The sequence below is a fragment of the Maniola jurtina genome, chromosome 21 (genome assembly GCF_905333055.1).
Source record: "Maniola jurtina chromosome 21, ilManJurt1.1, whole genome shotgun sequence".
Lineage (NCBI taxonomy): Eukaryota > Metazoa > Arthropoda > Insecta > Lepidoptera > Nymphalidae > Maniola > Maniola jurtina.
In genome coordinates, this window is record NC_060049.1 from 3,960,542 (window position 1) to 3,983,385 (window position 22,844).

The following is a 22,844-nucleotide window of genomic DNA, read 5'->3' on the forward strand; positions in this document are numbered from 1 at the left end:
GCGTGTTACGTAAAAGTTCTCATGATTTTCCTAAAATTACATTTTGAAAAATTTAATCTAATCTACATTAAGGGGTAATGCTGTCAGCATCATGGGTAGTAATGCCTCGCTGCGGTGGTCTCGATGAGGTTTTAGATTTAATTTAGTTCATTTTAGTTTATAATTAATTAATTAATTAATTAATTTATTTATTTATTTATTTATTGACGACCAAAACAGATTACAATAATAACTTTAACCTAATTCTTAAATTGCTACATTTTGACCTTATTGCAATCCTATATGGTCGCACAACTAATTTAATTATTAATATTTGTTTTTAGTTTTAATTTAGATGTAAGTTTATTTTATATAATACTAGCGACCCGCCCCGGCTTCGCACGGGTGGACACTACCACGAAAAATCCTATCTATTTTCCGGGATAAAATATAGCCTATACGGATTTGGAAGAATCCCTCTAAGTAATGGTAAAAGAAATTTTGAAATCGGTCCAGTAGTTTTTGAGCCTATTCAATACAAACATACAAAAATACAAAAATACAAAGGTTTCCTCTTTATAATATTAGTATAGAAAACTCTTATGTTAAGATCCTATTAGATAAGGTAAGTTTTAACTTTTATTACACATTGTCAATTAAAAAAAAAGTTAACATGAAATTATTATATTCTACTCTACTTAAAACTTGTATTTTTCGTTATACTTTAAGATTGGATGATTTAACAGAAATTATAAATGTACAAGTTGAGATCGAGTATGGGGACGTAGTAAGAGTAGGTATAGGTATTCCTCGTGCTACAATCAGTTGAAGTATCTACCCAGTTAGAGCGCGAGGAAAAACCGAATAACGCTTTATTTCCGAGATAACTAACAATTTTTTGCTGGAAGCGTTATTTACATAGGTTTCTCATTTATAGAAAATATTTAATGGAACCTTTTAGATTTCACAGAAATATCTTTAGGAATAACATATTTTTCCCTCTGAGAAGCACTACATATTTATTTGTTACCTTAAAAGATATTTTTTACCTTAACAGGGCTCTCTCCGTCACTCGTTTCATACAATCGTAGTTCCAATTTCATTTAATATTAAGCAACCAAAGTCCATGAAATTTTGCAGACGTATTCTAGAAACTAATATCTGTGTCTGTGTTGTTTTAGATTTTTCTAAAAATATGTAGTTTTAAAATTACAGGGGCTCAAAGATTTGTATGAAATTTTTAAAGGCTGCGTAACTTTGAAACCGAATATTTTAACGGAAATCTGGAAAACCACAGACATAGATATTAGTTTCTAGAATATGTCTGCAAAATTTCATGGACTTTAGTTGCTTAATATTCAAATGAAATTGGAACTACGATTGTATGAAACGAGTGACGGAGAGAGCCCTCTGGTATTTTAGCTGGTTCCATTATTACAAAATGTAGTAAGTATCCCCTTCTTCTTTTGATTGAACTAAATAATTAATTTTACTAACCGGGAAGAGTACTTAATGTAACAAAAATTATCATGTAAGTATACAGACATGATTATTATTTACACTTTGTCAACATCCATTTAATATTTTCGGTGTTATTGACTAACAAACTTAGTAACTTATGTCTTTCACAATACTATTTGTTATCTTGTAAGCGGTAATAACAAATAAATAAAATTACTAATCGTATTTAATCGGGTAATAGATCTACCTCAAAACTTACTTAAAAGTTATAGTTTTCTTAGATTGTTTCCGATGAATTTAGAAATTAGTTGTAGATTAGATATAGAAATTAGTTATAGATCAGATTATTTTAGGTATGTCAATGAAACCTTAATCATACCTATAGTATACTAGTCATTGTATGTTATGGCTCAGAATACATAATGGGCTATTTTACTAATTTTTAACCCCCGACCCAAAAAGAGGGGTGTTATATTAAGTTTAACGTGTGTATCTGTGTATCTGTCTGTGGCATCGTAGCTCCTAAACTAATGAACCGATTTTAATTTAGTTTTTTTATTTGAAAGGTGGCTTAATAGAGAGTGTTCTTAGTAATAATCCAAGAAAATCGGTTCTGCCGTTGGAAAGTTATCAGCTCTTTTCTAGTTACTGTAACCTTCACTTGTCGGGGGTGTCATAAATTTTTAATTTACACTTTTTAATTTCATATGTACAGTAAATCCGATACTATTGAAATAATACGTCACAATTTATTCTGTAGCATAGTAGTCGTCAGCCAGACCACAAAGAGCCTGTAAGCCGATTACAACGACTACTTCGCTGCAAGTAGGGTTGCTACCTGTCACTTATTGATTTACGGGTTACCATCATCAAAAATATGGGTTTTAGATTTTTTACGGGAGACAGTGTTTTTAACCACCGACCCAAAAAGAGGGGTGTTATAAGTTTGACGTGTATATCTGTGTATCTGTCTGTGACATCGTAGCTCCTAAACTAATAACTGATTTTAATTTAGTTTTCTTTTGTTTGAAAGGTGGCTTGATCGAGAGTGTTCTTAGCTATAATTGAAGAAAATCGGTTCAGCCGTTTGAAAGTTATCAGCTCTTTTCTAGTTACTGTAACCTTCACTTGTCGGGGATGTTATAAATTTTTAATTTACACTTGTACAAAGTTATTTTTTTTAACATTTTTGTTTGAAGAAACAGGCTTTAAAAGCTCTTCATTTTGTGACACAAATGTATATAAATCTTTGTAAGTTAAGTTAAAATTACATTTGACTTGTAATTCTGTTCTGATTTGGCTGCGCGAGTATTGGTCCAGTTCCTTCTACTGGACAAAACGTCAAGGTATGATTTCGCCAGCCAGTTCCGGCTGAATCTGAATAAAATACGGGGACTTTATTTACCCCGTATTTTATTTTCGCAATTACGGGTTTCTGTATTATCATAACCTGAAATACGGGGTAACCCGTAAAATACGGGGCATCTTGCCACCCTAGCTGCGACACAGTTCATCGTCGCGCGTAGAATCCGTTCAGTTGTAATTACTACTATTGTCAGTTTCCCTATGACTGCTTTAATTTGACCAATTGTTAAACCTTTGTACACGATGACTCGATCACCATCAACGTAATATTTTATCCGATATTATAAAATATCTTCATCTAAGTATATCTACCTATTTAATTTTGTTTATATACGTATTCCCTTAATTTTCTCAGATGAGGAAGGAATATGACTGAAGTAAAGAGATTAACTGACTATTAGTTCAACCTACAGAAATCCTATCTTATTCCTAATTCTGTAGTTTAACCGTATGAGTTTATTAATAAAATTAAAGCTGCCCCACATTATAAAGAGTTCGTATGAGTTAAGGTTTCTAATTTGTGCCGTTCAGCTTAATTCGATCGTTGTATTTAATCGGCCATTAATTAGTACGCGATAAAACCTAAATATACCAACACTGTTTGCTTAGAAAATTCCAATGTGTTACCCTGCAGCCAACGGTCTAGACTTTAGCCTCTAGCTTCTAGATATGTGAGATTTTAGTGTAATTTTTCAAGTTAACGTAAACTGTGTAGGTATAAATCTTCATGAAGGTTTTCTCGCGAAGTTTTCCTTCACTTTTAAAGCAAGTGATAAATAATAATTTAATTGCTTAAAATGTACATAACTCTGAAAGTTAGAAGTTTTTTATTATTTATTTCTTATTCTGATAAAAGTTAGCCTTTGACTGCGATTTCACCTGATGGTAAGTGATGATGCTGTCTAATGGAGGCAGGCTATGGCAGATTGTTTCCTTCTACACGGCGTCGTAACTCGTACCGGAATGCTAAATCGCTTGGCAGAACGGCTTTGCCGGTAGGGTGGTAACTAGCCACGGCCGAAGCCCACAACCAGACAAAAAGGTTAGGTGCGTACCTGGGATCGAAACCCGGACCCCCTGAATAAGAGGCCGTGGTCTTAACCACAAGGTTATCACCGCTCGGGTCTCACTTATTGCATTACTAGTTGACCCAGATAGTAGGGACAACCTTTGTAAAAAAAGAGCAATGAAAATCGGTTCAAATTTGACGGAGTTATGGAGTAAAATCGATAAAAAATTTGATCCCATATCCTGAAGAATCCCTAATTTTTTTAGGGATAAAACTACACTATATTAACCCGGAGTATCAGCTACCACTGTACCTTTTTTTTAAATCCGCTCAGTAGTTTTCGCGTGATGCGCGTACAGACAGACAGACCGAGAAAAATTCCAAAAAAAAATTGTTTTGGGGTCTATAATCTATATCGATAATAATGTTTTCTCCGATTAAAATTTTCGAAATAAGTATATTAAATACAGAAATCGTCCACTTACAGTTTTATTATAAGTATACATAGATATAGAAGATATGAATAGGTACCTGTATGTGTATAAACAATCAAAAAGGTCTGATTTACGTCTAATGTAATGTATCGTATCATTATCAACCACATGTTTCCTTATCGTATCTATCTCCGCCGGTTTCAACATTTTAGAGATCCTTCTCCAAACGCTTATCCGAGAACAAATCTAATATCAAATAATGATTTGCAAAGTTTAGTTCGACTGTTTTCTTATTTATTTATTTAAGCAGAAAGCCTTTTTCCTTGAAAACAATTTTTTCGTATGTAATAACGAATCATCACGGAATGCTTTTTTTTGTTTGAACCATATAACACGGTACAACATCCTGCCTTATCACTACATAATCTGAGAACTACAAAAGACATAGTTATGTACTTAGTGAAATATATTTTGTTAGTGTAACCTTGGATATTATAAGGTAGGCACAAATATAAGGAGGTTAAGTAGTTTATATTGGCCATATCAAAAATTGATTCGGTGCTGTGAATGAAAGTGTCTTCGTAGTGTTTTTGTTAATTTGAAAAAAATGTTCATAAGAGTACTTAATTGTTTATAAAATGTGAATGGTAATTAGTGAAGGGTTGGTGAATCATTTTGAAACATCTTTGAAGGGACAAATAAGTACCTACGCTAGTCGCTAACCATAAGAGCATTCTAGAAAAACTGAAGTCGTGGGAATCAGTTACTTTAAAATACTACCTACTCATAAAATATTTGTAGTTAGGCGCATTCTGCTAAATTATCCCATGACAAAATTATTATTTCATCAGATTATGGAAGGGAGGTGAATATGCGTAAACATAGAAAAATTAAAAATAAAAGAAAACTATTTTTTCAAATTAGGTTCTTTAATCACTTTTGATAAATCTTTATTGTTCTTTTTTATGGTTGATGGGGTTGATGGTGGTAATAATAATATTATAATGTCTGAATAATGATTTTATATTTATTAAGTACTATGAATTTTTTCGTCAACTCTAGATTCTCTATTAAGATGGAATGGAAACGTCCAGCTTAATAATTTATTTTTGCGTTTTAAAATTTTATATACGGAATACTTCTCTTGTCAAAGCAACCGCGCTTGACCACTTTTTTAATAGCGTGGACAAATAGCCTTATGTTGACTTTGTGTGGGTGATAATGATAATGGCTTAGTCTGTATTTTTCAGCGGAGAGTATCCTACGTAAGGGCAGTTCTTATGAAAAAGTAAAAAATTGTTTAGTGAATAATACTGTGAAATAAGTATAATAGTATCCTTTATTTTTATTAGCTGACCAGTTCCGGCATCGCACGAGTGGAAATTTCGAAAATCGGTTTGACTTTACCAATTTTTTTTGACAAATATCAAAAAATAACTACTGGACGGGCTGAAAGGCATGCAGATAGCTATTATGACGTAGACATCCGTTCAGAAAGGATTTACAAAAATTCAACCCCTAACCTTCAAGACCTAAGGGGATAAATTAGAGGTTTAAAATCAGTGTTATCCACGCGGTCATAGTTGCGGGCATAAGCTAGTAATATAGTATAGTATAGTATAGTAGTAGTAAGCTAGTATAAATCACTTTGGGTCATTTACATCCAGGACATTCTTGACAAAAATGGACATTGAAAAATGGCTCACATATGAAAACCTCGATGGGAGCTTCATATTTACGCCTTTTGGCGTGGAAACCTTGGGGCCGTGGCGCTCGGTGGCTCGAGCTCTTTTTGAGGAATTTTCAAAAAGGGTCGAGTCAACCGGGGACCCGAGAGCTAACTCCTTGGTCAAAGAATTAGTTTGGCCATCATGCTGCCGTCTTGGGTACAATGCCTCGCTACGGTGGTCTCGATGAGGTTTTAGATTTAATTTAATTTATTTTAGTTTTCAATTTAATATACTTTTTTTAGTTTCAGTTTAGATTTAAGTTTATAAATTATCAATCTTCTATCATTTATTTAATTTTCACATTATTTAAAATAAATGTTCAATTATTATTATACCTACCTAATTCTGTATGTTGATAAGAAAAATTTTTCATTGAAAAATCTTATCTAATTTTTATTGAGTTTTCAACTTATCAAAAGAAAATATTGAATGCAGTAGGTACTTCCTTACTATGTACTGGCATTGATGTGCATTATCCAATAAACATTATCCGATCAATCTGGACAATGCTTGGCATGCGTTGCAAATTGCAATGCTATTCACGGGCAACCCACTGTACCTACCTATGTACCTACATATTGAAGGCACGACCGGCTGTTATAGGTGGTTATGGTTATAGCTAAGGTGGGTCATTATGGGACTATGCCCTACCTTATTCCGTAATAATAGCTGTGATAATAGCTATGATAGCCTAGTATTTATTTATTTATTTATTTATGTATATACATATGATAGCCTAGTATGATAGGTAATCATACTAGGCTATCATATGTATACTAGTATACATATAATAGGGGGGTCGAAGTTTGATTCTGGGCATGCACCTCTAAGTTTTCGGAGTTATGCGTGTTCAAACTTCAAAGAGATTTCATATCACTTGATAAGAATGCACCTAGTCGTATGTTTGCGAACAAACTTCTTCATTCATTATAATATTAGCTCATGCTTAGTTTGTTAGATTAGATTGGTCGCCGTGCTCGAAATTCGGGCAGGTGAACATTATTGTAACACCTGCTATAGCTAATGTCCGCGACGTCATCTACGTGGATTTAGGTTTTTAAAAATCCCGTGGTAACTCTGGGAAAGTAGGTAGCTTATGTCCCTCTCCAGGTCTTTAACTACTTATAGCCATACAAAAAAATCACGTCAATCCGTCGCGTCTCCGTTGCGGCTTGATTGAAGGACAAATTATTATCAAACAAACACATTCGCATCTATACTAATAAATAAAATTGAAGTATCGTGTCTGTTTGAACGGGCTAAATCTATTTTGACGGGACTTTCACAGACAAGTAAAGGATTAACCAAGGAGTAACATAGGCTACTTTTTTAACGGACTTTGAAAAATGGAGTTGCGTTTTTATCTATGTACACTGATATCTCCGAGATCTCTGAACCGATTTGCGTAATTTTTTTTAATTGTTAAGGAAACTTTGCGACATTGTTCCATAAAAAAATTTGCTTCCAACTCCTCAATCCTGATGCTGCAGGGGATCTGACCAATCCACGCGGGCGAAGCTGCGGGCATCATCTAGTTAATAATATTCTGGGTAGTGGATAAGTCAGTGGCCAAAAAGGTCCCAAATTGTGCGCGCCCTAATTTCCCGACGAACTTAACACAAACAGAGGTGATTCACCCCAGATGTTCCAATGACCTTGAGCACGTCAGTTGTCGGGCGTGCGCCATGGCGGCCCCCGCTCCAGTCGACAGGAGGGGATATCAAGCTTCCATAAGAAAACAAACCACAAACTAGCGTCTAACTGGCGAACGCGTGTGTTAACATTAACGTTTTCATCGAGAAAATACAAAAATTAACACGTTTTCTTGTAAACAAACCGAATTTTCCATTTCCGGAGTGCGGGAATGACGAAACTCGAAGGTTTTCACTTTTGTACGCATGCGTACATTAACATTGACAGTTTAACGTGTTTTCCAATAGTGTGCGATTCAATTCGGTCGGGTTATATCTATTGCAAAGGATTGTGAACCGTATGTGCGTTGGAGAAGAGTGAAAATTACATTTTGAGCTTCGATGGACGATGTTTGGAAAATAAAGGTGCAGTGTTTTTGTTTACGGAATGTATTTTTTCCTTTCAATTTCATAATAGGCTTGTAAGTGTGTACGTTGCATAAGCACTAAGCAGGTGCTATTTAATTTTATGTTTAGACACTTTTAGTAGAATCAGAGAGCATTTTCTTAGCTTAAATAGGTAGAACCTACGTATAATCAGCTTGTCTAATGAAGATTGTAAACTCATTTTCCAACCTGTAATAAATAATGCTAAGGTAGGTAATGGATGCTTACTAAGTATTTAGGTAGGTATTATGTTAGGTAGTAACCAAACTAATTAACCTACCCACCTACTTAATAATTTTAATGGTTCCAAGGGTTTCTGCCCAAAGAAAATTTAAAAATAGGCACACGTGTCGCAATTGATTAGTTAGGCTTGTAGATAACATACCTACTGGGCATAATTTATCTGTGAGTTGGTACAGTATAAATTCATATAATAGATCGTCCACAGATAGATATGTAGGTGTGCCCTATAAAAACTAAAACAGTGCAATCCTAATAGGTTGATTAACCCTCACCACCTGGGTGCCTAGTGCACATCGACCGCCCTTTGTGCCAGATCCTTTCTCCACGCACATATGCAAATTGTGGAATCAACTTCCATCGGCGGTGTTCCCACTAGATTACAACATGGGGTTATTCAAGGGGCGGACCAACAAATTCCTGAAAGGCCGGCAACACATCGGCGCGCGGCGGTACGGTACCTCTGGTGCTGCAAATTTACATGGGCGGTGGTAATCACTTAACATCAGGTGACCCGCCTGCTCGTTGCTCGCTATTTTTAACCCCCGACCCAAAAAGAGAGGTGTTATAAGTTTGACGTGTGTATCAGTGTATCTGTCTGTGGCATCGTAGTTCCTAAACTAATGAACCGATTTCAATTTAGTTTTTTTGGTTGAAACGTGGCTTGATCGAGAGTGTTCTTAGCTATCATCCAAGAAAATCGGTTCAGCCGTTTGAAAGTTATCAACTCTTTTCTAGTTACTATAACCTTCACTTGTCGGGGGTGTGATAAATTTTTTATTTACACTTGTTTATTTAAAAACCAGAGATAGCTACATGAAAATCTGGCTCATAATCGTTACAATGACGTTAAAAGACACGTTTTGTGAGCCGCTCGTGGTTCACAGTCACGCGGCCGTAAGTAGGTACGAGTTTTATTGAAATACTAGCTGATACCCGCGACTTCGTTCGCGTGGATGTAGGTTTTTTAAAATTCCAAGGAGTAACAAACACACACACACACACACACACACGCACGCACGCACGCACGCACGCACGCACGCACGCACGCACGCACGCACGCACGCACGCACGCACGCACGCACGCACGCACGCACGCACGCACGCACGCACGCACGCACGCACGCACGCACGCACGCACGCACGCACGCACGCACGCACGCACGCACGCACGCACGCACGCACGCACGCACGCACGCACGCACGCACGCACGCACGCACGCACGCACGCACGCACGCACGCACGCACGCACGCACGCACGCACGCACGCACGCACGCACGCACGCACGCACGCACGCACGCACGCACGCACGCACGCACGCACGCACGCACGCACGCACGCACGCACGCACGCACGCACGCACGCACGCACGCACGCACGCACGCACGCACGCACGCACGCACGCACGCACGCACGCACGCACGCACGCACGCACGCACGCACGCACGCACGCACGCACGCACGCACGCACGCACGCACGCACGCACGCACGCACGCACGCACGCACGCACGCACGCACGCACGCACGCACGCACGCACGCACGCACGCACGCACGCACGCACGCACGCACGCACGCACGCACGCACGCACGCACGCACGCACGCACGCACGCACGCACGCACGCACGCACGCACGCACGCACGCACGCACGCACGCACGCACGCACGCACGCACGCACGCACGCACGCACGCACGCACGCACGCACACACACACACACACACACACACACACACACACACACACACACACACACACACACACACACACACACACACACACACAAACTTTTGCAAAGTAACGTGAGCGAAGTGAGCGCGAATTTTTCTTTAAGTTATCAGAAACGATGCTAATACTCAGTGTAGGTAAGCAGATAGAAACTCTCAGATTATGAAATAATAGCCGCATAATTAAGAGAAGATCATGAATTCTTATGAATTTTGTGTACCTAATGCACGATAAATGCACATTTATTAAAAAAAATTGATACTTTAAAAACGAACAGAAAATTATCGCGAGTGAAGCAGACGTGATTTTTTTGTTAACTTTCAGATTTTGTAAATAGAGGTGCTCTAAACTTTTCCACCCCTTAATTTTTTGGGTTTTCCAACTGCAGTCTAGCATAAGACTGTTACTTAACAAACCTAATATTTTAGCCTGATCAGGCTTAAGAGGTTTAATGAAAATTGGAAGCCCCTTAAATCGGAGGTCCGAGGCTAGCACCCCATGTCCTAAAATAGCATTTGAGCAATTTTCATAACTGCTATAAGATAAGCTTTAGTTATTTCTTGAGGCGCCATAAATCTGTTACAGAGGCTACTAGACGATAAGCGTTACCAAATGATACGTAACCAATATAAGACAGTCAATACAAGACCATTAAATAGCCAGTATACGCTATGCCTTGCTACAGAGGTTAGATGATCGGACGTAGCCAATACAATATGGATGCCAAGTCAATGTGCGCCTACCCTAATTGCTTAGTTTTATGTGATTTTATTTTTGTATTTGTACAGCAAGTAGGTATTTCGTCATGTTTGATGACGCGATCGGCTGTTATAATGTTGAAAATAGAATAGGTAGATACCCGAATATTTCTGATTTTCGTGCGAGGTTAATTTGTTGAGCGTTTGTTATATTGTATTCTACAGGAGAAAGAGTTTTAGTGCCTAGTGTTGGCAACAACTCGTTCTCACGTTCGGTGTTGCTTGGTGTTGGTGGTTATGCTGTGGTCGTGACGTCAGAGCCCCCTCCATCGAGACGAAAAAGATGGCGCTAGGGCGAGGACGTGGCGTGGAACGACAAGCTTCAGTTGCTGTTTGCGCTCCAACCGATTCACATTGCATTATACGGGTTGATTTTACTATCTGAGACTTTAATTGTTTACATCAGAAGTGTGTAGTAACTTACGCTTTGAGGAAAAATCGGTCGAAACGCAAACGTACTTTTCCACCTAGAGGTCTTCAAGTGCCAGGACACCGTCGGCCGCGATGGAAACGTAATAAGGTATCTCGTAAAGATACCGAAACTGTGAGTACTTTGAATAATTATTAAAGATTAAGTGAATATGGTTTAAATTACTAAATCATATTCTCAAACTTTTGTATAGTCAGGTGAGATAATTCGTTACTAAACTAAGTTGAAGGTATCAGCTAAAAGTCTGGCACGATTTAATATTGCGTACAGTCTATAAGTGGTCCTCGTGGGAATAGTGATCGGTAAACGAAATTGTCTTTTAGTTCCAAATTCAAAGGAATATGTTTTAAAATGGTTAATTTTTAGTTTGTTCGAATTTTATTTTGGAACTAAATGTTAAATTCACGTTTGTCTCAACTTTTTTTTTCGAACAAAATATTATTTAAATTATAGTGGGTCAATTATTATAGTAGAATCAGTAATATACGTCCTTAGAAGATAATAATTTAAAAACGTGTGACTATTGAGCTTGTTATTTACATAGAAGTTTTTATAATAAAAATATTAAACATGTGGGTAGTATACGTGACGAACAAGTTAAAATGTTATAGTGGTAGTGGTAAAAGTAATCAAAGAATGTCTTAGGTTAGTCAAACTTTACAAGTGAAATGTTAGCTCAGATATAAATCATGATAACCAATCCCGAACTCGTATACTGAAATGAAATGAAATTTATTTATTTGCTGAATATCAGTTGTTGAGTTCAAAATTATAACTAAGCAGCGACCTTCATATTCTATTTCATAAGCATGCAAATATTTAATACTCATCAGGAATAATCCGTACAAATAATCCTGATGAGACCAAAAAGTGAATTAATTTCTATGGTAACATGTCTCTTAATTAAATGTCAATATTAATATTATAATAATAAGTTATTATATTAATTGTAAGTAAATGTTACATAATATATGGGGTTAAAAAGTGTATATTTTTGAAACATGTCACGAGGCGTTTAGAGATACCGGAAGTAGTTGTCCGCGCATATCAAAATCGTCAGTAAAGGGATTTCAGTTTAAAAACATTTATTTATCAATAAAGAGCATAACAGTCCTTTTAAATATCAGGAATTACAGCTATTTACATTTACAATGGTAGGTACTTACGCACATGATATCAAGTATCCATTTTAGTACTTCATATTATCTACATTGAATAATTGTGTGGGTAAGTAATAACATCCATACGTTTACAATACTAGTTTTTAGGGAAGTTTTCGTAATTGTTCTTCTTTTAAAGCATAATTGGGAGTGTATATATCCTGTTATTATTTTCCTGATAGGAATACAAGTTTGAAGCGCGTACGAGTGACTTATATTTAGAATTTTCGTATCTTTATAGAGGTAATTCTTTATTCTTTCTTTATTTGCATTCATGTCTTACATCATAAATAAAAAAATATCATAATATTACAACATGAAACCCCGTTGGGGCGTTGCAAAGTAAAACATATGTAAATAATCAAAGGTAATATTACAATTCTTATGAAATATGAAATATGAATAGCAAAAATTATGAATTAATTATATGGTCATTAAATAAAAATAAAATAAAAAGGTCACATATAAATAAAGACTATGGGAGTTTTCAAATTATGTCCTATTATAATTAATCAGACTTTAAAAAAAAGTACTTACAAATAAAAAGTGGTTAACAAAGTTATTACAATTTTTTTATATCGTATTATCGTATAATTGAGGTATATTCATTCAATAGTTCATGCACACTGTAGTAACATTTTTGGATTAGCCATTTTTTTAGTTTTGTTTAAATATTGTTTCTTTTGTTTCATCTATTATTATTGCTATACAGGTTATTTAAATCAGTAAATATTTAAAAAAGAGCCTTTGTTGCAGTTTTAAATAAGTACTGTACAGGTTTACCTTAGTGCTACCTAAGTAAATAATTAATTAGATAGATAATAACTTTAAATTATTACAGTAAAGATTATTTACATATGAAGTTTTAGTTTTATTTTTTTATATTCTGCGTGATCATCGACATAAGCATCCCCTTTTCGATATAATATTCAATATACAATAGAATAGAATAGAATAGACTAGACTAGAATAGAATATGATATAATATAAAAGAATAGAATATAATATAATAATTCAAGTAAACTTTTACAAATGCTTTTGAATCGTCAAAATAATTTACCATGCATTACAATATGATGTTTGACTAGAGCGTTATAATATTAGGGCGTACTTTTGGCATACAAGATGAATAATTTTACGTAAGGTTTCTATTTAAAGATAAAGCTGAATTTTTTTGTTGATACAAGGGTTTTAGCAAAATTACAAAAAGGTAATAAAAAAAAAATGTGTTAACATTCCTTTTGATTCAATTGCGTTAAGCGAATTTATTTTTAGGTTATAGGTATGTACCTATTGGGTACTAGGGAGTAATAACTTGCTTGGACGGAATGTAACAGAGTGATCCGATTTGGTTTATCCCCGAGAAAAGTAATGTAATAGTAGTAGACTCGTATACACATTGACCTCTGAAAGCATTTTAGCTATTTTTTGTACATCCAAACAGAGAACCGTTTTGTATACATGTACAAGTCAATTAGATTGAACTAGAACGAAGGTAAAAGGATTGTACATTATATTTTAATAAAATAGACACAGACAGACTAGTAACGATGAAAGTAATATTTCTCTTCAGAGTTAGAACTAGTGCCTGTAGTTAGTCTGTTCAATTCAAAAGTTTTGTTGCATTTGTTGGGTACCTGCTTCAAAAACAAATAATAATTACGGATTGTGGTGTGTATAATATGATAATGAAGCTTTATTTAGTTTGTGAAGTTATAGTATATCGTTAATAATGCAAATTAGAATAATATTTAAAAAAAATAACTATGATTTATGTTGGTAGTTAATACCTAATATTACAAATTTGGGTAAAAGCTTCACATTTGCGTTGAACAAAGAAATATTCTTGTCCGGATAGCTAAGTGGGTATTATTAACTTGAGAAATTTTCATTAAAAAGATTACAATAAGAGGGTAGACAAATGCAACATTTTTATGCTCTCAGCTGCAATTCTGTGCTATAATCAGGACGGGCCGAAAATAATAAAGAGTGACAGTAAGAGTATATTGTGCGAATAGAAATATTAAATAGCATACAGTGGCAGTAGATGAATTCCCTGCGCGAATGGACAGATGAATGAGTTAAAAAGAAAGTCTTGGTTTTGGCAGTGGCATGCATCGGTGTCGCTCATAATCCATGACTCTCTGTTTATCATTTTTAATTAGCCTAATAATTATTTGAGATAGCGTAATTTAATATTTGCATATATGGAATATGAAATACCAATTATTATTATTGTTTGATACTAGAGTAATTCATGAATTAAAATAGTTTGTGGGTTATAAGATTATATTTGGTGACCAACCCTTGTAATTAATAATGCAGTGAACTAGTGAAATCATTAATATAACTGCAGTTAAGATATTGATTAGTTTAAAAAGTGATAGTTTTAGTATGATAATAATTATTTAAAGTTAACTTTGATAGCACCAGCTTTACAATCAAATGATCCGTTTATAATAATAAAGCATTGATAGTTAAAATAAAATGGATGAGATCAAATATGATTCTTATGAGATCAAATCACTTGTATTATGGTGAACTAGGCACCGGTGATCCCTTGCGTGGATGCGCGGTAGATAAAGATAGTGTGGTGATTGCATACGTGGATGAATAGTGTCGGAGCACTGTGTGGGTGCACGATGCTATGGCATTGAGTATGTGTTCAGAATTTAGTAAAGAATTTTGAGATTTAGTAAAGAGGTATGATCTGATTTTAATCGTGAGTGCTAATGCATTGCTTCTTTAAAGAATATTCATGGAGTATTAAAAACCGTGTTGGCAAGGCTACCCTGTGTATTATGTTGAGTAATCTATTTAAAATTAAGTATGTATAGCAACATAATTGATACAGCGAGCCGTGATAAAATTTTGGAAGATTAATTAGTTGGAATATTGCACCATGGATATAAGATATCACACTGGGATACGAAGCTTGAACTTTGATAAAATATTCGAAAGATAATTGGGAATATTGTACCATGAATATAAAATATCACATTGGAATACGATGCTTAAACTTGAAGGCGAACTTGGTACGCTTAAGTGAGTGAAATGCTCTTTAAGTGCAAGTGGTCTTCAAGCGATCTTCTACGATGCTTGACCTTGATGGCGAACTTGGTACGCTTAAGTGAGTGAAATGCTCTTTAAGTGCAAGTGGTCTTCAAGTGGTCTTTTATAATGCTTGGAACTTGAAGGTGAACTTGGTACGCTTAAGTGAGCGAAATGCTCTTTAAGTGCAAGTGGTCTTCAAGTGGTCTTCTATGATGTTTGGAACTTGAAGGTGAACTTGGTACACTTAAGTGAGCGAAATGTTCTTTAAGTGCAAGTAGTCTTCAAGTGGTCTTCACCAACTTGGTACGCTTAAGTGAGCGAAATATTCTTTAAGTGCAAGTGGTCTTGACCAACTTGCTGCATTTAAGTGAGCGAAACGCTCTTTAAGTGCAGTTGGTTTTCAACTACGACAAATCTGGTCCCCTAAGTGTGGCAAAGTCCCTTTAGATGCGGTTGTTTTGTTCTTTAAATTGAAAGCTGTTGTTGTGATGAGTGATAACAAATGGACAATATTCCTGGATCTTACGAGTACATAGTGGAGGTATCTTGTTAAGTTGCGAGCTGTCGTATGATTGTTAAGTGATAAGTGACAATGAATGGGCAATATTCCTTAGGAAGTTAGGAAGGATCCTTACAAGTAGGTAATGTGAATCAGGTGTTAACGGTTGTTTATTTTGCAGTAATTTTATCCCGACTCGTGGGGTGCCCGGGGCGGGCACCATGCAGCATGGCCGTGTTGGCAACAACTCGTTCTCACGTTCGGTGTTGCTTGGTGTTGGTGGTTATGCTGTGGTCGTGACGTCAGAGCCCCCTCCATCGAGACGAAAAAGATGGCGCTAGGGCGAGGACGTGGCGTGGAACGACAAGCTTCAGTTGCTGTTTGCGCTCCAACCGATTCACATTGCATTATACGGGTTGATTTTACTATCTGAGACTTTAATTGTTTACACTAGTGAAAAACCAGTTTAGTCAAACATGTTTATAATTAACATAGAATAGTTAGGTGTGAACTAGGGTCAATATGACTATCATAAAAAGTGACTAACGTAAAATGACTTGCTAATAATATTATAAGTAGGTAGTTTAGTGATTGTGTAAAACCTAGTTATTAACGTGTTTAACGTAAGTACTATCCACTTACCTGTCTACCGACTTGTAAAAAATAGTTATTCGTCCCAAAATAAGTAGGTAAGTACGCTTAGGCACTGCTTGTAGGATTGCCAGATGCCCCGTATTTTACTGGTTACCTACTTCGTATTTCAGGGTATGATGATATTACAGTAACCCGTAATTTGCAAAGTATATACGGGGTAAATAAAGCTCCCATATTTTTAACAATTCAGCCGGAGCTGGCTGGCGAAACCAAACTCTGACGTTTTGTCCAGTAGATCTGTAGAGAGAATTTTCCTTGTGCGGTAATGCGTGGACCAATACCCGCGTAGCCGAAACCGACTCAATATTGATACTGTGAAGGTGGAATTACAAGTTAAATGTAATTTTAAGTTAAGATGCAAAGATTTTTATACATTTCTTTTACAAAATGAAGCGCTTTCAAAAATATCTATGTAAAACACTAGCTCCTGTAAAAAGATCTAAAACCCGTATTTTTGATGCTTTTAACCCGTAAATCAAAAAGTGGCAGGTGGAAACCCTAACAGAATATAAAATAGTCTGCTTGGTTAGAGTCATAGAAATCTTAATAACAAGACAGTAATTTTAATAACAACTGCCTTGTTATTAAAATTTCTATGGTTAGAGTGGAGTCAAGATAAATAAGAGGAAAAACTGGTCAAGTACATATAATATGTGTCACGTACTACGTGAATACGTTAGATGAATAGTTACAATAGGTAACCTACTCTTAAGGCGACAGAGTTAGGCCACTAGGTGAAGAAGACATGTTCCATAATCCATGCTATTTGCTAAAAACCTTATCAGTCATCAGAGGTTGCCTTGGCCTTGTACATTATTATTACAAAACACGTCATTTTAAGAGAATAGAATATATTTTTATTCAAGTAAACTTTTACAAGTGCTTTTAAGTCGTCAAAATAATTTACCACTGGTTCGGAATGCCGTTCCTACCGAAAAGAACCAGTAAGAAACTCGGCGGTTGCTCTTTTCAAGAGATCAACTACAGTAGGGACTAGGGTTGTGCTATCCATAATAATTTAAAGGCTGAAACTGTAAGAAAAACTGCTCGAGTGTGGTAGGGTTCCGTAGACGTGCTAGTTGCTGAAATCTTTGGCTGCTATTGTTTCTTAAATGGTAGTTTTAATTCCAAAAGCTATATAAGAAGCACGGTAATGATCTTAAAAACTTTTCATGTTCATGAAGTAGTTGGTAGTTGGTACCACCCTGAAAAGTTATTTTTTTTCAAAATTTCATTTATATCTGTCAGTGTATTTCATCTTTATAGCTCTAATAGTTTACATTTTTAAAATAACTGAGCCACACCGATAGATGGACAGACGGACTGGACGAAATAACTTATAGTTTTTTTACGAATTCTAGTAGGTATTTTGCCCGTTGTTCATTGTACGATGATTTGATGTTGTTGTTGCAGGTGGGATGAACTTCGTTCGAATAGCTTGCTCAAATGATCAATGCACTTCATATGTGTCTGAGTAGTCCGACCATGTGGCGACAACGATGCCTCGATGCATTCAGATGCGTAGACGCATCGAATCCTATTTGAGACAGATGCAATCGATTCGATTTCTCCTCCTCATCACGTGTATCAGCCTTACGCTCTCCGTTATTTGGATCCAGTTAGTAGACAGCCAAAAGCCAACTTTCGTCAACGAAAGCTTGATACACGAAGTTATAAAAAATGTCGCTCGTGATTACAGATATGCAGAAGTATACAGAAGGACAGATAAGTTACCAAGCAATATCAAATACATCCTGCTCTGGACTGAGTATGATTTCGCACCGTTCTATTACTTTGGACAAGGCCAGAAAGCATTCATCGACAATAATTGCTCGGTGATAAATTGCTATGTTACCACTGATAGAGATTATTTCAATGGAGACGTATCAAAGTTCGATTTCATATTTTTCAATGGACGAAATATAAATCCGTTGACCAAAGCAGATCTTCCGCAGAATCGCTCATCGCATCAAAAGTATATTTATTTCAACATGGAGTCAGCTGAAAATATACCCGTTTGCAGCGACATATACGATAATTTCTTTAACGTAACAGCTACTTATAGACTCGATTCTGATATACCCATTCCGTATATTCAAATCAGAGACGTTTACGGTGAAGTTATAGGCCCTAGAATTGAAATGGACTGGATTGAAGGTGGTGCTGTAGTCGATGAAAATTTAGCGATAAGACTGAAGAATAAAACCAAAGCGGTGGCTTGGTTTGTTTCGAATTGTAAAAGTAGAAATAACCGTCAGGAATACGTGAAGAAATTACAGCAAGCTTTGGTTCCGTACAATTTAAATGTAGATATATACGGTAAATGTGGACCGTTAACGTGTCCAAGAAGTCAGGAAAACTGTAGTACAATTTTAGACAGAGATTATTTCTTTTATCTCTCGTTCGAGAATTCTTTTTCGGACGATTATGTAACGGAGAAGCTTATAACAGCATTGCAACATGATGTCGTGCCGATAGTTTTTGGTGGTGCTGATTATTCTAGGTATGTAAAAACCTCTATTTAGAACAAGTGTAAATAAAAAAATAACATCCCTGACAAGTAAAAGTTACCGTAACTAGAAAAGAGCTGATAACTTTCAAATCGCTGAACTGATTTTCTTCGATTATAGCTAAGAACACTCTCGATCAGGCCACCTTTCAAACAAAAAAAAAAACTAAATTAAAATCGGTTCATTAGTTTAGGAGCTACGATATCACAGACAGACACACAGATACTCACGTCAAACTTATAACACCCCTCTTTTTGGGTCGGGGGTTTAAAAATGTAAATGTTCATCGAACAATTGAAAAAATCATAACTTACGTAAAATGAGTAAAAATATACCTAGTCGCGCTCTGGCTTATCTACAGTGCTATTTCTGAAAATCCTTTCTCAAATCTCATTAGATGTCTCGTTACAGAGAAAGAGTTTTTACAGCGGTTTTAACTGTACCTAACTTGATAATATGTCATTCAGTCAGTTAAATCCTCCTTATATGTAGCGTTATGTTTCCTTCATACAGGTTGAAGAGAATCACACTAATCACACTAATAATATTATAAAGGAGAAAGTTTGTATGTGTGTGTGTGTGTGTATGTTTGTTACTCCTTCACGCAAAAACTACTGGACGGATTGGGCTGAAATTTAGAATAGAGATAGATTATACTCTGGATTAGCACATAGGCTACTTTTTATCCCGGAAAATCAAAGAGTTCCCACGGGAATTTTAAAAACCTACATCCACGCGAACGAAGTCGCGGGTATGAGCTAGTCCAATATATAACTTGACATGTTCGTCATAGCGTTTTCCTAGTATAATTTCTATAATAATATGGTATTATTACCAGAGACCTAAATCTAGATAATTGAAAGGTTTCTAGTGTCTAATTATTATTATTGTCACCTGATCTCCGCGACTAATTACGGTCAAATAAGTAGATAGCTAATCACTTAACTACTTATGGTTAATAGCTGTCATCAGATGTTTGATGTTTCATTTTAGACATGACAACGGGTACTGACGGTTTAATATGCTCTCAAAGGAACGGCTGCAATGTTGTTAGTAGTAACTTTCTCTGGACCTTATTATTCTAAGCATACGAAACCCATGTTTAATATTATGAATGCGAAAGTGTATCTGTCTATCTGCTACCTTTTCACGGCCCATCTGTTTATGACATGATGATGACGAAATTTGGTACAGAGATAGCTTGCATACTGGAGATCAAAGAGTTCCCAAGGGATTATTAAAAACCCGAACGTAGTTGAAATTCCACGGACATGTAGGAAGCAATTATTATTGGGCTCATTGTTTCTATTCGAGCCGCTATGATATGCTGGGATATGGAACGCTCTTCCGGCTTCAGTTTTCCCCTTCACTTTTGATATAGGCATACCTTCAAGTCAAGAGTGAATAGGCATCTTCTAGGCAAGCACGCTGCATCTTAGGCTGCATCATCAATTGCCAGCAGGTCTGATTGCAGCCAATCGAGACAATCCTCCATACTAATATTATAAATGCAAAAGTTTGTCTGTCTGTCTGTATGTCTGTCTGTCTGCTACCTTTTAACGGCCCAACAGTTTAAACGATTCTGACGAAATTTGGGACAGGGTAAGGTTTCGGAAAATCAAATAGGGGTCAAGTCACGGGATCTGTAAAAACTTAAATCCACGCGGACGAAGTCGCGGGCATCCTGTAGTAAATAAAATAAAATATACTGATAGATATAAGCTGATTCCCTAGGTCATACCTTCTACCAGCACTTTAATTATTAATATCTGGTTTCTATCCCACAGGTTTCTTCCACCAGGATCGTATCTCAACGCACGAGACACCACGCCCACCGAGTTGGCAGCGACCATTGCCCACCTCATGAACTCCTACACGAAGTATAGCAGATTCTTCGGGTGGAAGCAGTACTACTCTTTTCACGATCCGTCCAATAATGACAATGTGTGTTCAGTGTGTAAGGCCCTTAACGAAGAGTCGATGGAAAAACCAAAGTACTACAAACAGTTCCGAAGCTGGTGGTTACCGAACTTTGGTGAACGGTGTAGATGATATTATCCGAAACGCTGCTATAGCTGTAATGAAATTAGTTTGTTAAGCGTCGATTTGCAAATTGAAAAGCTAACTCCTCGGGGATAGGGTTCAAAGTTGGTCTTCAAAATTAATGGTTTTTATAGAATTGTTCCGAGTCTGGTTATGGACATGCTAGGTCTGGGCACATGAATAGATAGTGGTGTGGTCTGGGTCCATATTTGTATTACTTTATGTTTTATTCGTAACTATTGTACATATATTAGATATAGCTAAGGCGTGATCGTTAGCTTCTCGTCTGTTAAAGTTTATCCAATGATCGAAAAATCAACGCTTAGGGCCTGTTCACAACAGCCTGATAAACTTTATCTAACGGACAATTAGATATTTTGACAGATTTCTAATTCAAAAACTGTCATAACGTCTTTATCTATACTATGTAATAATTATAAAGAGGTAAAGTTTGTTTGTAGTAAGTAATCTCTGGAACTACTGAACCGATTTTGAAAATTCGGACTATATTTTTTTTCCAAAAAATTAGAGATCTCTGCGAAAATTATAATAAGCTACTCGTGCGAAGCTGGAGCGGGTCGCTAGTCGTTAGATAAAGTTTATCCATTGTGTACTGGCACTACAGAAAGTCACCAAACAAGAAAATAAAAAGAAAGTTTATCTGGAGGTTGTGAAACAGGCCCTTAAAGTAAGTACTTAATAGAGCAGGATCCAGTACAGTCAGACCTTTGTAACGATTAACATTATTGACACAGTTATTGATTGGTTGTAAGTATAGATTATTACTGAGTAACCACGCACTGCAAAATGGCCCCACGCGATTCATTCCGTAGAATTCTGTGACATAGAAATTGTATACGTATCTACCTAGATTTCTTTATTATTCTTTATATTCATACCTATGTCACAGAAGAATTTTGTGAGGAAAACGCGCGGTGAAAATTCGCAGTGCAGGCTTATCCTAACATAAATTTTATACCTATCTACTAAAATTAATTTACAGTAGTACTTAATAGGACTTCGTCTGTGTTGGTGTTAGCTGGTGGGCGTGCTCTGCTTTTTTGGAGTGTTTTTTTTATTAAAACTGACTGGAAAGCGCTCTAGGGGGGTGCCGTGCGTGTGTCGGCGAGCGCCGGCACAGACGGGGTCCATACTTGTATAGTTTAACTAACTTGTTTAAATAACTACAAATTTGACATTGGCTAATCTTTGTAAAGCCAGACGAGAGAGAAAAAAAAACAGTACTTAATAATATCTATGATAAAATTATAGGTATAAATAATGATAGATACTAATTATAGTAGACACTTGAGTAGACACTTGAGTAGACATTAGTAACGGGTAGGTAGGTACATGATTACTATGTACAGGGATCACGTAAACGTATAAATAAGTAACTAAGTACATTTTAAAGATGGCATTTTGTTTTTGGTATCGGCACGAAGCTTATTTTACTCACTGCAAAAAAATAATAATTTATAATGTGAATATAACCAAAAAAAACGAACCAAATAAAACACCTTTTCAAACTAATTTTTAAACTAATTTAGGTATTTAAGAAACATCTAACATGATTTTGTACATATTTATTTATATGTTGTAATATTAGTAAGTGTGTGGAATGTTATCATTTATACTTTTTTGTTAAAAAAACATATCTAGAATCTAGATACTTTTATTTGTAATTTTTATAAAAGTCTAGGAACTGCCG

General features: G+C 36.1%; 1 protein-coding gene across 8 annotated transcripts; it reads left to right on the plus strand.

Annotated features, from left to right (window-relative positions):
- Nucleotides 1-5,490: 5,490 nt before the first annotated feature.
- LOC123876395 (alpha-(1,3)-fucosyltransferase C-like) lies at nucleotides 5,491-22,208 on the plus strand. 8 transcript variants are annotated; one of them, XM_045922638.1, is made up of 4 exons: nucleotides 7,476-8,035; nucleotides 17,994-18,198; nucleotides 18,280-19,083; nucleotides 20,878-22,207. In XM_045922638.1, exons 2-4 carry the CDS (start codon nucleotides 18,080-18,082, stop codon nucleotides 21,140-21,142), a joined length of 1,188 nt encoding a protein of 395 aa, XP_045778594.1. In that variant the 5' UTR covers nucleotides 7,476-8,035; nucleotides 17,994-18,079; the 3' UTR covers nucleotides 21,143-22,207. The 8 variants fall into 8 exon arrangements, with proteins under 8 accessions (XP_045778588.1, XP_045778590.1, XP_045778591.1 ...); XM_045922632.1 differs by lacking the exon at nucleotides 7,476-8,035 and adding an exon at nucleotides 5,491-5,643 and having other exon boundaries at nucleotides 17,994-19,083; nucleotides 20,878-22,208; XM_045922634.1 differs by lacking the exon at nucleotides 7,476-8,035 and adding an exon at nucleotides 5,491-5,572 and having other exon boundaries at nucleotides 17,994-19,083; nucleotides 20,878-22,208.
- Nucleotides 22,209-22,844: the final 636 nt, after the last annotated feature.